We start from the raw sequence: 14,998 nt of genomic DNA, 5'->3' as shown, positions 1-14,998 counted from the left end.
ATATATCTATATAAGCATAATATGTAGCTTAGGTCGACAGTTTATGGTATATATATATATATATATATATATATAAATATATATATATATATATATATATATATATATATATATATATATATATATATAAGCATAATATGTAGCTTAGGTCGACAGTTTATGGTATATATATATATATATATATATATATATATATATATATAAATATATATATATATATATATAAATATATATATATATATATATATATATATATATATATATATATATATATATATATATATATATAACCTTTTATTCCAGTGACTCTCGTAACTGAATGAAAACCTTGTATGCAGTCAACGAGAGTAATTAAAAGACTTATAAATAACGTACAATTTCGTGTGTGCACTAGATGTTGATACGGATAAAGTTGTATTGGTGCAAAAAAAAAGAAAAAAAAAGAAGCTGTAAATTGTTATTTATTTGTTTCGGATATCAATATTTTGAAGTGTGTATTGCAAAAGATATATTAGATTTACAATTACACACTTTACTGCCATTGACGAGCCACGTATATCTTATTTATGAATTTTACGCTTAGGATTAAAACTTATTATTTCTAAATCGGATATATAGACTACCCTTTAAATTGACTCTGACTTTACAGGGAAAAGATGACATATTGAGTACAGTTTCAAACAAATGAAGGTAATTTATGCAAAATTTATAGTAAATTACTCATTTACTGTACTCGTCTTTAATATAATAATAAGACATCCTAACAAATACATCACCGAGACGTAAAATAACTTACGAGGGTAACTCTATGGGTTCGTTCCGTACAGGGGCTGTGTGCCATCTTTGGTGAACATCCTAGGATAGAAGAAAAATTCTTACAATAGTATGACAGACAATCCTCAAATAGGCATACGTAAAAAATCAGGATCACACTGGGTGAGCCGGAATTGAAACTTATCTTGCAAAACCCTTCTTTTCAGGTTGTTTACCCAGGCAGATTTTACAAATTTCTAACCATATGCGTAGTTTTATACATGGTGAAACATCCAGTCTACTTCATATATGTTGCAATAGTCAAGCATATGCCATACACATATTGATACATGTTTACGTTGGCCTATACTAATGCTCTTCAAAAGTCTTATTTGGTAGGTTCACTTATATTACCGTCAAACAGTTGTAATGAGTTAAGTATAGTTACATACTAAATGTTTCATTTTGTATACAAGGGAGATGTGTAGCTGATTGATGGTTTATACTTACATCAGACATGCAACATTTTATGGTGAATTCGATCGATATTATCGATCATATATTAACTGAATGGTGAATTCTATCGGTGATCATATATATATATATTTATATATATATATATATATATATATATATATATATATATATATATATATATATATATATAGAGTAGGTTGGCGTCTATCTTGGCGCAGAGTGCTCTATGTCCATTGGACAGAGCGGAATATATGTTGATACTAGATGAGACTAGTGGAACACTAGTAGTTGTAACTCGGAGTTTCACGCTTTATAGCGATCTTCAGACAACTCAGAGTTGTCTGAAGATCGCTGTAAAGCGTGAAACTCCGAGTTACAACTACTAGTGTTCCACTAGTCTCATCTAGTATCAACATATATATATATATATATATATATATATATATATTTATATATATATATATTAACTGATTTAGATTGATAGCTGTATTTCAAAGAATATAGTTGACAATGCTAGAGGCAAACCATTTCGATGTCACTTCATGCAGAACAGGTTTACTTTTTAAGTTCAAAGCGATTGTGAGCACTTTTTACACTATATCCTTACTTTGAATGATCTCCTTTATGAAGTAAAATAACTGCAATGAATTACCCCTCAGTGTTGTATAGATATAATATGTTAAATATATGACTTAAGGTAGAATTTAGTTTTGATATGTCACAAAAAATGAATGCTAGTACCGTTTCTATAGCTATTTAGGTTTCAAGATATTCACATTTGAATGATGCTCATTTAAGGCTTCCGAGATGATGACGTCAGGTCCTCATTGCATGCCTAAATTTGTTTTAATGATAATCCTTTTGTTTCGTAAATTCTAATAACTCAACGAAAACTAGTTGTCTTAACCTTTCATAAACAATAGACCACACTTGAATAAAATAAAATCCCAGTTTTCATTGACAAAATTTTAACTGAGTATTCATTCCAGTTGAGAGTCTAACGTTTTCCTATCGTGTTTTGTGCTTCATCTGAGAAACTGACCTAATAGTCTTGTGTGCTAAATGCTCAGCTCCAATAGAGGATAATTTCTCAAAAGATAAATCTGTATTTAAACGTATACTACATATCACATTTAAATTTTGTACCTTAAGGCATCCTTACAGTTGAATTAAACCATTTGTACATCCTGAGTGTAATTTAAGATGTATATAACAAAAAAATTACAAAATAATATCAAATTATTTTCATTTTACCTTTAAGAGGGGTTTGTAATCAGACGATAAGTTAATGTATTTGACAAGTGTTTAACTTCCAAATCTACAAAGCTGTAGCTCAGACCGATAGTGCGACTTACCCGTACTAACAATACATCCGCCTCAGCTAGTGAACACCTCTCGTACATCAACTTTATCTCCCAGTTGGGTTTCCATCGAAACACCAGGAAAAGAAAACCAAGGGTCAATACGCCAACGATGGAAAAGGCGATCGTGCGAGGAACATTTCGACGGTATCCAAAACATTCCTAGATAGGAAAAAGTTAAGAATCGCTTGCAGGTAATAAAATAAGTTTAAAATAAGGAGGAAAGGCATAAATATCAATATCAATGTCAATATCAGTATTAATATCAATATCAATACAATATCAATATCAGTATTAATATCAATATCAATATCAGTATTAATATCAGTATTAATATCAATATCAATACCAATACCAACACCGATATCAATATCAATATCAATATCAATACCAATACCAATATCAATATCAAAATCAATATCAATATCAGTATTAATATCAAAATCAATATCAATATCAGTATTAATATCAATATCAATATCAATATCATTATTAATATCAATATCAATATCAGTATTAATATCAATATCAATATCAATGTCAATATCAATATCACTATCAAAATCAATATCAAAATCAGTATTAATATCAATATCAATATCAATATCAGTATTAATATCAATATCAATATCAGTATTAATATCAATATCAATATCAATGTCAATATCAATATCACTATCAAAATCAATATCAATATCAATACCAATATCAATACCGATATCAAGATCAATACCAATATCATTATCAATATCAAGGCTCACCATATTTATACACATACAACATCCGATCTAAGTCTATGTAAAATCTACATTTCATCTTCGTCCTAAGGCTCAACATACTTAAACGCATACAACATACGATCTAAGTCTATGTAACATCTACATTTCTTTGAAGAAAGGTGTATGTGTCCTCCAAAGATACCATCCGGCGGAACTTATACAAAGTTGTGTTGTTCAAAGACTCACTATTTGCTCATCGGTACCCTCGCCTAGAACCAATCGCTCCCTCGAAGCAGGATGCTCTCTGAAGAAAAAATGAAATCAGAACTTTATGGCTCATCAACTTTGAAAAGTAATGAAAGCCTCTGATAATGATATATCAATATCGAAATGAAACTAATAAAGGTTTCGATGACCAAGTATACTTGATCAGAATTCAGGAGATGAGATGGATTGTTCAAGGCAAACGACTGAAGAAAGACAACGACGCTAAAAGTAGGTAATTGAAACCGACAAATAACGTTCAATCAGTTCGCTACTTCATTAGCATGACAATCCCTGAAACACAAGAAATACATAGCTTATGCACAATGAAAATTCGCTTACACAACATACTTACATAAAGGAGTACTTTATTCTGACCAAGCATAAATTAATCAACTTAAATGTATTCGCTCGATATTAGCATTTGATGTTGCATATATAAACATTTTTTCTTGGTTTGATTGCTGGAGAGGGGTAAACGTCTTAAGAGGGGGCAGTCTCGCAGGGATGGGCATACTCGTATGGGTATATATTTCCATAATGACGGGCGGAAAGCTATGAAGCGTGTTTCTATTACGCGAACGTCCTATTAAGTATTTGATTTTGGGATATTCAATGAGAGCGACTGTTTCTCTTCTCTCATATCCGGGAGAAGTCTATAAAAGAAATATGTCCAGCTGCTTCGACTGATGAGTAGTTAGTTGTGACGTATAACAATACACTCCTGTGCCCAGGCACGTCAACTGTGGGAAACTTTTGCAACAACTGGCTTTTCTCAGCTGAATTGCAAGCGTTCATATGAATTGACGTGGAAGTCTTTACTGTTTTCAAGGTCTTCCGTTGTATTCAAAGGGATATTCCTGCTACAGCAAACGTTAACCGTTTCTGATTCAAAAGTTGAGTGCTTATTTCGAAGATTACTGAATAAAACCACATCCTTATGTGTAACAGAGTTTGCCGACGATGATCATATAACATATGGAATTCAATACTGGAAATTGAGCTATCAACGAGCAGTGTTGTACACTTGTCTCTTCCTTATAAGTGGCAGACATTGAATCTGCAAACATTTAAGTGTCAGACATCGAGTCTGCGAACATATGTAACTGTCAGACATTGAATCTGCGAACGTATAAGTGTCAGACATTGAGGCTGAGAACATATAAATGTCAGACATTGAGTCTTCGAACATGTAAGTGTCAAACAAAGAGTTTGCAAACATATATAGTGTTCGACATAGTGTCTGCAAACATATAAGTGTCAGACATTGAGTCTGCAAATAAATAAGTGTCAGACATTGAGTCTGCAAACATATAAGTGTCAGACATTGAGTCTACAAACACATAAGTATCAGATATTGAGTCTGCAAACATATAAGTGTCAGACATTGAGTCTGCAAACATATAAGTGTCAGACATTGAGTCTGCAAACACATAAGTGTCAGACATCGAGTCTGCAAACACATAAGTGTCAGACATTGAGTCTGCGAACATATGAGTGTCAGACATTGAGTCTGCAAACATATAAGTGTCAGACATTGAGTCTGCGAACACATACGTGTCAGGCATTTAGTCTGCTAACATAGCCTACGGTATGAAAACTTTTCCATTAAATGTTGGCAGCAGAGCGGACTTGCTAGCAAGGTCATCAACACAAAGTAAGAGGTGTATGCGTCCCACTAAGTTAGGAGTCCAACCCAGCCGAACATAATTGTTGCATAAAAATGAACGTTTTTGGAAGCATCAATCATTTTAAAGTTAGTTTCGTGTTTCTTTCCTAATTTACGAGATAATACTCTTTTTTTAACATACAAAGCTTTGTCTGTACTTTCTTAGGAGTTATGTTTCTAAAGACGATCCTGCTAGGATGTAAACATCAGACTTCAATTTTTGTAATCGTTACATAGCCTTTTGTATTTTCGAATACACATTGTGTTGGTTATGACCAGTTAACCATAGGTGAATCATGTAAGCCTAGATGAACTACCGTCTAGTTACACCTACGTGTGATTGATCAACTTAAAATTAGACATTTACTTCTTTCATGGCACAGCTGCTACCACTGTTACCTCTAACATTGAGACGTCATAACTTCTGAAGACGAGTAGCTGTATGTATAAATACTGTAGTGATTTATTAAACATTAAACAAAGTCCTTCTTTTCAAATCTGAAAGATATTGAGATTGTTATAGCATAAATTATTTATGATGTGGAATCATGATGAGCGAGCGTCGTAAAAACAATTCATGATCACTTGACTTCTGTGACTAATCCAAGTGGGATCAAACCCTCTCTTCGGTTGTGACGAATACTTCACACAGCTTCACCCGGCGAGAAAATGATTCAGAATTATTAATAATGTAAAATGAAACGAACCAGTGATACATAGCATTGCCATAAATGTCATCATAACATGTAACTGCTGGCTGAACAATTGATCCTTTTAAACATTCTCTTTCAGTTATAACTTAACTAGAATCTAAACATATATCATATGTGTGTTATGAGCAGTGATTGTGTGATAATAAACACGCGGAAGCCGTGAACAATACTTTGTCAACACTATACATTGTCCATTACACTGTTTGCTCTAAGAAACAGCAAACACACAGGGGACATGTGTGTGCTATATGGGCAGGGGATTGTGTGGTCATACGAACCTTAAACAGCAGTTGTGAACGGTGAACCTTTCAACAAGTTTTCGTTCACATGTAGTCTGCTATAAATTTAGCAAACATATAGCTGACCAAAACAGGGACTTTCAATTGTATACCGAGACACAAATGCTTGATGACCAATGTCATCATTGGTGATGAATTTCAACACGATGCTGTCCTCGCTAGAGGCGAAGATTTAACTATCTGAATGTCTGTACCTTATTTATATTGATTGTATACGGCATTAATAATTATTTTAATAACCACTTGCCTGAAATGTACTAACCAAACTTCTAGACATATTGTGTCTTGATTCTATACAGTTCGACTTCTGATGCATTGGCTCTTAGAGTACAGAGTTCTTTGAACTTGTCGTGTCAGGCCGATAGTGATTCTTTGTCGCGCGTTTCATGTGTCATTGAGAATATAATAACTGTAAATCTGTACACATAACGTTGTACTGTGTGAAAGGGTGGAGCTCTACTGGAGCGTTAGATAATAGCCAAAATCAAAAGTCATTCTCAAATCGATGCCAAGTCGGGCTCAAAATTGGAGCTGAATTCAGCGTGCTTGTGCACACATGAAAATACGAGTAGGAAAAACAAAATGAAGACAAAGAAAAAGTCGTTCTCTCTTTTTCTCCCCTACGCCTTCATATCCCACTCAGAAAAAAAAACTCGCTGCAGCTTCGGAGGCTTTCCCTACTGAACCCCCCACAAGGCCTTTGAACTTCACTTTCCAGAGAAATTGCAAACCTCTCGAGGTGTATTTTTATGCTTTTAATCTCGCTATCAGAAAATAGGGAAAATCTAAAAACGCTACAGTAGCTGAGACTTTGCCCGCTGGACCCAAATAGGCTTATTATAGATCAATTCCATAGACTTTTATAGTAAAGGCTCATTCCGACATGTATTTTTTCTTTGTCGAAATGACTTCACTATAGAGCCCCCCCCCCCCCCCGCCCTCCCCTCCTTGAGAAATGTACGCCCCTGATCCACATACCAAGTATCAAGTCATTCAAGCTATACTTCAGTTATGATAAAAATGATTTCAGACTTTGACACCTGTTGACTCCAAATAATAGCCTTGACTGCCAGAAAAAGCAATGAGGATCTTGTTCTCAATAAGTCGGATCCACAGAAAAAATAATAACCTAAGATTGACATTTGGAGCTACAGTGTTTATATTGTTTCATACTTTGACCTATGTTGACCTTACTTGACCTTTGACTTCTACAGAATACAATGTTGTTTCTTGCAATTTATGATTTTGATCCAGATGCCATTTATGAAGTTTGTCAAAGCTTTACCTTTCAAGTTATGCTGTTTACAAAGTTTGAACTTTTACCTTTATTGACTTCAAATGACATTTGATGTGACAGAAAACGATAGGATTCTTGTACACAATAAGTGTATTTTCGTGTACCCAGGGGTAGGAGCCGGGGGGTGGAGGGCACTGGGGGCACGTGCCCCCCACTTTTTTCCAAAATAGCATATGTGCCCTACTGACATAAAATGTGCCCCTTTGAAGAAGAACTCTTTTGGATATCTTAAGCCTTTGTTAATTTTAATATTTTATTTTAATTATTCACGTGCACCATAATAGTATTGATAGCATACTAACACATCATATATATTTAAGTGATATGGCCGGTGTGTATCGGTTTATAGCTAAACGAGTGGTGGTTGTGGAATGAGAAAGTGCCCTCTAATGTTGTGCCCCCCCCACTTTTTTGGAAGCTTCCTACCCCTGTGTGTAATTGTTGAGTTATCATGTTTACATGTATGCTTACGCGTTACATCTTCACACACGCACACCCACACGCACACATTATCCCATCACCATTGCAACGCATATATTCCTCAGTTTTGCCGTCGGTAAGCAATATAAAAAAAAAATATCTGGTATTTTGAACAATTTGAAGGTCATGGACAGTTGTTTTGTTTCGCTGTCGTCTCTTATCATTCCTATATATGGAATATCATCCACTCGTTTTAAGCCTGCTCTATCTTTAACAGTATGTAACTTCATACACAAGCTTTGTATTATCTCCAATATGCCTCAGACTTGTTGTTGTTTTGTATTGTGATACCTCTTTGTGTGAATGAATTCTGTAGTGTTTACTTTAAATGAGATACATGATGTTGTTGTCTTCTTTCTTGTTGTTGTTTTTGTTAAAGATCACTGAATCAGTACAACAACCTCTTCTATGAAAACATAGGTGATGGTATTACATTAAAAACTGTTACATTTATACTACCATTGAGCCAGACTATGGACGCCAGTTCTTTGTAACTTGATGGGCAAAAGGGAGTCGAAAGAATAATTCCTTTCTGGAGACAATAATATTTACAAGGTATAGACTGATGTGCCGTCAGCATCTTAGAGATGAAAACTTAAAAAATGTAATACTAAAGTTAATTTTCATGTTGGCCGTTTTTCCTTTCTCACATTGATTTCACAAAAGTTCACCACATGTCATACTGTGAGTGATAGTTTATAAAAATAGAAAAAAAATCCTGCTTTGATTGCTTCGAATGCAAATATTAATACTCTCATCGCTGCACTCGACATCCTTCCGTAAGCCAGCTAATATATAGCCTATGTGTGCGAGACACATTTAGCCCCAGAAGATGAACTTAATTTTCTGCGTTACAAAATTCACCGTGGGGAAGATATATTCATCATTTTATAGTTTTCCTCGAATAACCGTCGATTGAAGGCGCGATAATATAAAGCCTGTTTTAGTATTATGAAAAGAAAAATTATACCTGTATATGAGAATACTTTGAGAAAGTCAGAGAGATCAAACGAACTTGTAGAATCATCGAATCAAAGACCGACTAGAACAATATTTGTGTTTGTTAGAATATTGCTTACATTAATTGAGCTGAGACGTATAGACGTTCCGCGTACTTCTTTCTGGTACATCCTATTTCATATAAATCAACCTCTCCCAAGGATGCTCAAAGCAAACTTTGATTAAACCGCCAACTTAAGGTTCAAAACAACATACTATCAGTATCGTGCTATGATTACATAGAAACACAACACATTGTACGGGTAAACTAGCTTCAAGTTCAACATTTACATCTTCTTATCGTGGACTTAACTAATTACTTCCAATTAAGTTATTTGTGAAAATAATCTATTAAGCATTGACAAATTAGTCACCAATCTATCTACCAGTAACTGACTGAATACTAGAATACGCGACATTACACAGGTAAGGTAAATTAGTGAAGAAATTTCTTCAAGTGCTTGAAATCATGTTACAAATATTCTAGGGGCCGGGTTAAAGTAACCTTAAAGTTTTACTGTATTTGTTGCATGTCCGAATGACAACAGAGGTAGACCTAGATATTTACCAATAGCTGCAGAAAGTGCGGAGAAGCCGGTGATTTACTGTAAGATCATGGGTAGCGTATTAACTGTCACGAGTTCATAACAGGTGTGGCCGGCTAATCCGTTCCGATCTCAAGGTCATATTTGTAACTGAAGAATTATCCAAGTTGGTATAAATTCCTGAGGGCGAAATATTTCTACGCTGGTAGCCCCCCCCCCCCCCCCGCCAGTCATTCTTGCAAAGACTGGCTTTGTATTGATTCATTAGGCCTAAATATATCCTGGACAACACCATTTTTTGTCATCAAAGTCATGTCGATTGATTAAAAGATGTCTTAACAAACGACTACTAGTTTGACATTCTCACGTAAGTAGCCTAACAACAACCCCGCGTCACAGAACTAATACATCCCCGTTGTAAGTGTTCGATATTTGGAACGATATATTTTTTGAACACCTGCCCGACTTAAATTCAAAGGTCTCTAAAAAAAAAAAAATCTTTACTTTGAACAGCCTTGCTTTTCTGATATACGAGGACAGTTTATTAAAACGACATTTTTTAAAATTGTAATTGTGGTAAGAGGTTTTGTTTAAGACTGATATTTTCATACTCAATCGGTATGTCAGAAACGTTTCACTTTATTTCTATTGAGATTTTGACGAAGTATCCAAACATAGATAGGAGGGGTTTTGGTTGTCATTGGAGGGCTCCGAGGAATAGTATCCATCCCATATATTGAGGAATATAGAATACTGAGGACAGACATTCCAGCAATAAACTGAAGGGAAGATTCCCCCACCCCCCCCCCCCCTTCGGATGACTAAAAATTGTCCAAACTTAGTGAACAGTCCAATTGTTAAAGTGGAAGTTCACTGATATTATAACATCAAGTAAGCATGATTAAAAGGGTTGTACGGTCCTCGACATGTCTCGATGAAAGCAAAATATAACTATATGCTAGTCTCTGATGTTAAGATAATAACACAGGTTCTTTCTACGCAGCCGCACTATAGGCCTATCGAATTTGATCAGGAAGTTATGTAGTATAGAGGCCAGTGGACTCCTGCTGCTCTAAGCCCTCGGGCACTGTCCGATTACTCGACCGTTAAGTCCGTCCAGTGCAACATAGGTATAGTTGCATTTAGAAAGTGTATGCTTATCTCAGCTGAAAGCTTTCAGCTGAGCTATAGCTATCGTAAGATTTCCGCCGTGTTTACCACCGTGTTGAATGACTGCCGTTTCGTCATTTTCCATTTGATTTAGCTGAAATATCGTGAGAGGTTTGTGTGACTTTAGTTTTCATACATGTAATCATATTTGATAATAATTTGAAGGCCACTTGAGGTCATGCGAGGTCATTTTCTATAAACGTTAAAAACTGCTATACTCCAAGAGCGTTCGTCCAAATCTGCTGAAATGTTGTGGATATGTTTGAACGGTGGTAAACCAAAGTTGTTCAGGAAATTTTTTTTAAATTTTTTTTTTTATACACAACAGGGGCTTCTGTAGAGTTTTCAGTTATGATGAAATGTATAGGCCACCGATCATATTCAATATCATGAAATTTGGTTTTAACATTTTAGGACTTATGACCAGTATGCGTGTTGGTTTGAGTACCAAAATGTCTTCGATTTTAATTTTCCCGTCATTTTGGGACATAACTCCACCCGTGGGACTATTTATCAAGTCAAATATTAACATCTCCTTCAGGCTTTCTATCTAATTCGACAATATCGGGAAATTTCTCGGGGAGTCACAAGGGGCGGTTCGTATACACGTTACAATTATTAGCTAACAATCGTTGAATCAGCCCATTTCGGGAAATAGTCACCGGATTTCAGGATATGTATAGCGGCGCAATTCGGGGAAATTCATTTCTGAAATGAGGAGACACAAATCATTAATCGCACCTGGCTTGCCATGATCATGTGTCGCATCTATCATTGTTAATTTCAGTAAATAAAATAAAAGTTTATCTTTACGTACGTCTCTTTTTTTTCAAAACAATTATTTAGACAACTTTCTAACATTGGTACAACTTTTTCTGCTAAGAAGGCGCATAAGCCAATGGGGATAATGGTGATGGGAGGTGAATGGAAATGACACCGTTATCCCGCTTTTGTCTTTAGTTTACCAAAAATGGATAAACTGCTCAGAAATATTGACAATCAAAATAAATTTCTAAAAAAGAAGCTTAGCTGAGCTACTGCAGGGCTGCTCCTGTTATGTCATGATACCATGGAACTCTTTCATATGCACTGCACGTTGTACGAGACATGAGGTAAATGTTGGATTGCCCTTGTGCGCACCACGCAAAAGAAATAGTAACATGTATAGCGCAGCTACAGTTAGTTACACGAAGACATACCACAGTTAGTTGGCTAACATACTGACATACAAATATGTTGCTTCATTACAGGACGAATAAACAAAACACACGTACAGATTGTCACTGAATACAATCTCTTTAAAGTTGATTTTTAACGAGCGGTTTCAAAGACAAGTTCAAAAGGTTTCACATAAATTTGAAGGGAGCGCAAGATTGCATACAGTCAAGGGAGACATATGTGGATAGTCAAGATATAGGCCCATGGTAGCCTCGTGAACATTAACGATATGTGCACTGATTGATTTCAATATGATGGAGCACTGATAACGATAAACATTCCCATCATTACAAGGAAACACATATTAGGTTGTAGTTCATTCGTATTAGAACAAATACATATATAATACTCTTAGTCATTTATTATTTACTTATGATTATACTTTTATTATTGCTAGATTCTAAATTAGACTTCAAGTGCATAGTTGCATGAACCGAAGTTTCATCATTTAATTGCATGCGCAAATGAGGCCTACTAACTTCGTTCGATACCTTGTTGCGTGTAAAACTTCTTGTAAATTTACAACGCGGTCAATGTATGGCAAGTCAGATTTAGTGTCTATTTTAGTATTATATATTGAAACATGCATGGTTTGCACCTGTCGGCAGCTGAGGTATCCAAGCTAAAGAGCAAAGTCCTCAGTGTCTGCAATATCTGTATCGTGTTTATGACCGCATTGGTTTCTGCACCGTTCCGACTAACCATAGGCCTAAAGGCCTACATTATATGCTTTGCAAATTGCATTCCAAGAATACTTGTAAACTGTTGACAGGATAAACAGAGTCAGCGTTCATGTTACGACGACAATGTTATATGTTGCGATACAGAACACGTTGTAACTAAACGTTTATGAACACCGGTTCAACTTGGTAGCTTGTATGCTTCCATTGTTACTGATTCTATTCTTATGATTATCAATCTGCTGCGTGACGTGCACACGTAGTCCATGATTTAATGTTGCTCTCGGGTCATGAATATATCTATGTCCTACTTACATGGAACCAGGCGCGTAGCGAGGAATTTGCCAACGATGGGGCGAATCCTTTAGGCAACTATCTAAGCGTAGCGCCACCATGATTTGGCGTGAAGTGTACAAGAAAATTTCCCAGGCCTTGTAAGAGCATTTTCTATTTTGAAATTACTAGCGGTTTCATAAAAAAAATACAAGAATTATGCTAAAGGAGGGGGCGGTCGACCCTTCGCCAACCCCCCCCCCCCCATTTGGCTACGCGCCTGCATGGAACCCCTCTCACATCATTCGTACCGTAATTATGCAACGGATGTTTGTTACGGCAATCCTGAAACCAATTTTTATAGAATATGTTAGTTGACTATGCTTCTTTATGCCCTACAAAAAAGGGTTCTGGCGTTACAAGGGGGGATTTCCAAGTGGGGATTGCCAAGGAAACAATATAGATTTAACAGGTAAGTATTAAAGACTTGTTACAAGAGAAGGTAATGTGAATACAATGGGATGCAACGGGTCACTCCAATTAGCTACACTGCGGTGACACATTCCGTAGAGTGCGGTAATGTTTTAAACACTATTGAATCATTTCCAAACCAAAGTAGGCCAAAATACCTTTTTGCTAAGAAATTTGCCAATAGATTCTCCTTCTTGAGATCTGAACGCTTTTAACATTCGACTCATGGAACAACTTGGTTATACTTTAAACGTCATCAATTGTTACAACAAATGTATCTCACGGTCAATATTGTGACACTTACAGGCATGATTTAAAATTCGCTTAATTTCGAATTTGCAAAATGATACAGTTCTGTTTCTTACCCCTCGTACGACCCGTAACTGTAAAATTTCAATATAGAATTAAGAAAAACGAAAACGCACCCTACCTGGCATCATCATCATCATCTGCGTTGTTGTTGGTTGTTCGACCTGTCGCCATCGAGTGATACTTTAATTAAAGTAATGTTTACAGCGATACCCTATGCGATTTTACAATGCGCGATGACTATGTTGTGAGAAATTGGTGAACCACAGGGCCAACAAATCAGTCCAAAATGAAGAAGCACCGAAGAACGTTTTAGGTCAAAACAAACCCTTTGCTTCTGCTATCTTTCTTCCGAAAGATGTCTAAATGGATCGCAGTCTTGCCCTTCGTAATAAAACTTTAACACTAATGCAAGGTCACTCCAGGTTATCAGTAAACCTAATGTGATTTATGCTACTATTTCTTATAGTCAGCCAGTGTGATAAGATTGGTGGAAAATTGAGGTGACGTGAACGTATGCCAACACATTTCTTTCCAATAAAGTTCAAAGGTAGCGCACGAGATAGTTAGATAGTTATGCCAAGTGGTTGACCTTCTTTCGATAACTGATCGTTAAGCACAACAAGAAATACTTCTCACTTGTGAACTATTTCGGTCTAATCACCTACAGTAGAAAACTTGTACCAATCAGGACATCGCATAATGCCCTAAAACCTATCGAGGATGTGTTCCAGATAAATTATATACAACTGTCGTTTTGGCAGTTTTACAATCTGTCTGAGATTACAAGTGTTGGCGAAAATTATATACGTTAACTTTTAAATTATGGAATTATACGTAAAAATTTTAGATTTTGGCGGGAAAAAGTCATTGCCTTGTCCGTGTTTAGTAACCTCTGTCGAATCGTTTTGCTAACTTTAACATCACTAAGTCGCATTCTTTGAAATCTAATTAATTCGGCTCCAAAGCGACCACTTTTGTAAATCAGATCTTCATAAAGAAGAGGATTTTCGCCTTTCAAGCAACGTCCGAGAGTTTTCACTTGGCAACTAAGAAGTAATAAGCCTCTGGAAGTTCGTAAAATATAGGGGGATTGTTGTAATTAAACTGTTAATTTTGCGTTTCCTGTTAAAACACATCTGTCACGTGACATTCCTACGATAATTAAAAAAAAGTTTGTTTGCTTATGCAAGACACGTGTGCTTATATATGCTTACGACAAAATTATGGCATTGCTTATCTTATTGCACAAATGTTTCTCAAATCCAAAGCAGATTAAGAAAGAAAGTTAACATTTCACG

The 14,998-nt window shown here is 35.6% G+C and overlaps 1 protein-coding gene across 4 annotated transcripts in view; it reads right to left on the bottom strand.

Moving 5' to 3' along the window:
* Positions 1-14,998, bottom strand: part of LOC139975523 (polyamine-transporting ATPase 13A3-like) — a 74,852-nt gene that overhangs the window by 32,445 nt on the left and 27,409 nt on the right. For 3 of the 4 annotated variants that reach the window (XM_071983515.1, XM_071983512.1, XM_071983514.1), the window contains exons 2-4: positions 3,557-3,614; positions 2,586-2,753; positions 797-855 (exon numbers count right to left, since the gene is read on the bottom strand). In XM_071983515.1, coding sequence (XP_071839616.1) covers positions 797-855; positions 2,586-2,753; positions 3,557-3,614 — 285 coding nt within the window. Of the gene's footprint in view, positions 1-796; positions 856-2,585; positions 2,754-3,556; positions 3,615-13,818; positions 14,060-14,998 lie in introns of those variants that run through there. The other variant, XM_071983513.1, reaches the window with a different exon arrangement.

This window comes from Apostichopus japonicus, chromosome 11 (genome assembly GCF_037975245.1).
Source record: "Apostichopus japonicus isolate 1M-3 chromosome 11, ASM3797524v1, whole genome shotgun sequence".
Classification (NCBI taxonomy): domain Eukaryota; kingdom Metazoa; phylum Echinodermata; class Holothuroidea; order Aspidochirotida; family Stichopodidae; genus Apostichopus; species Apostichopus japonicus.
The sequence above is the reverse complement of the archived record's forward strand: the minus strand, read 5'-3'. Positions and strand labels throughout refer to the sequence as shown.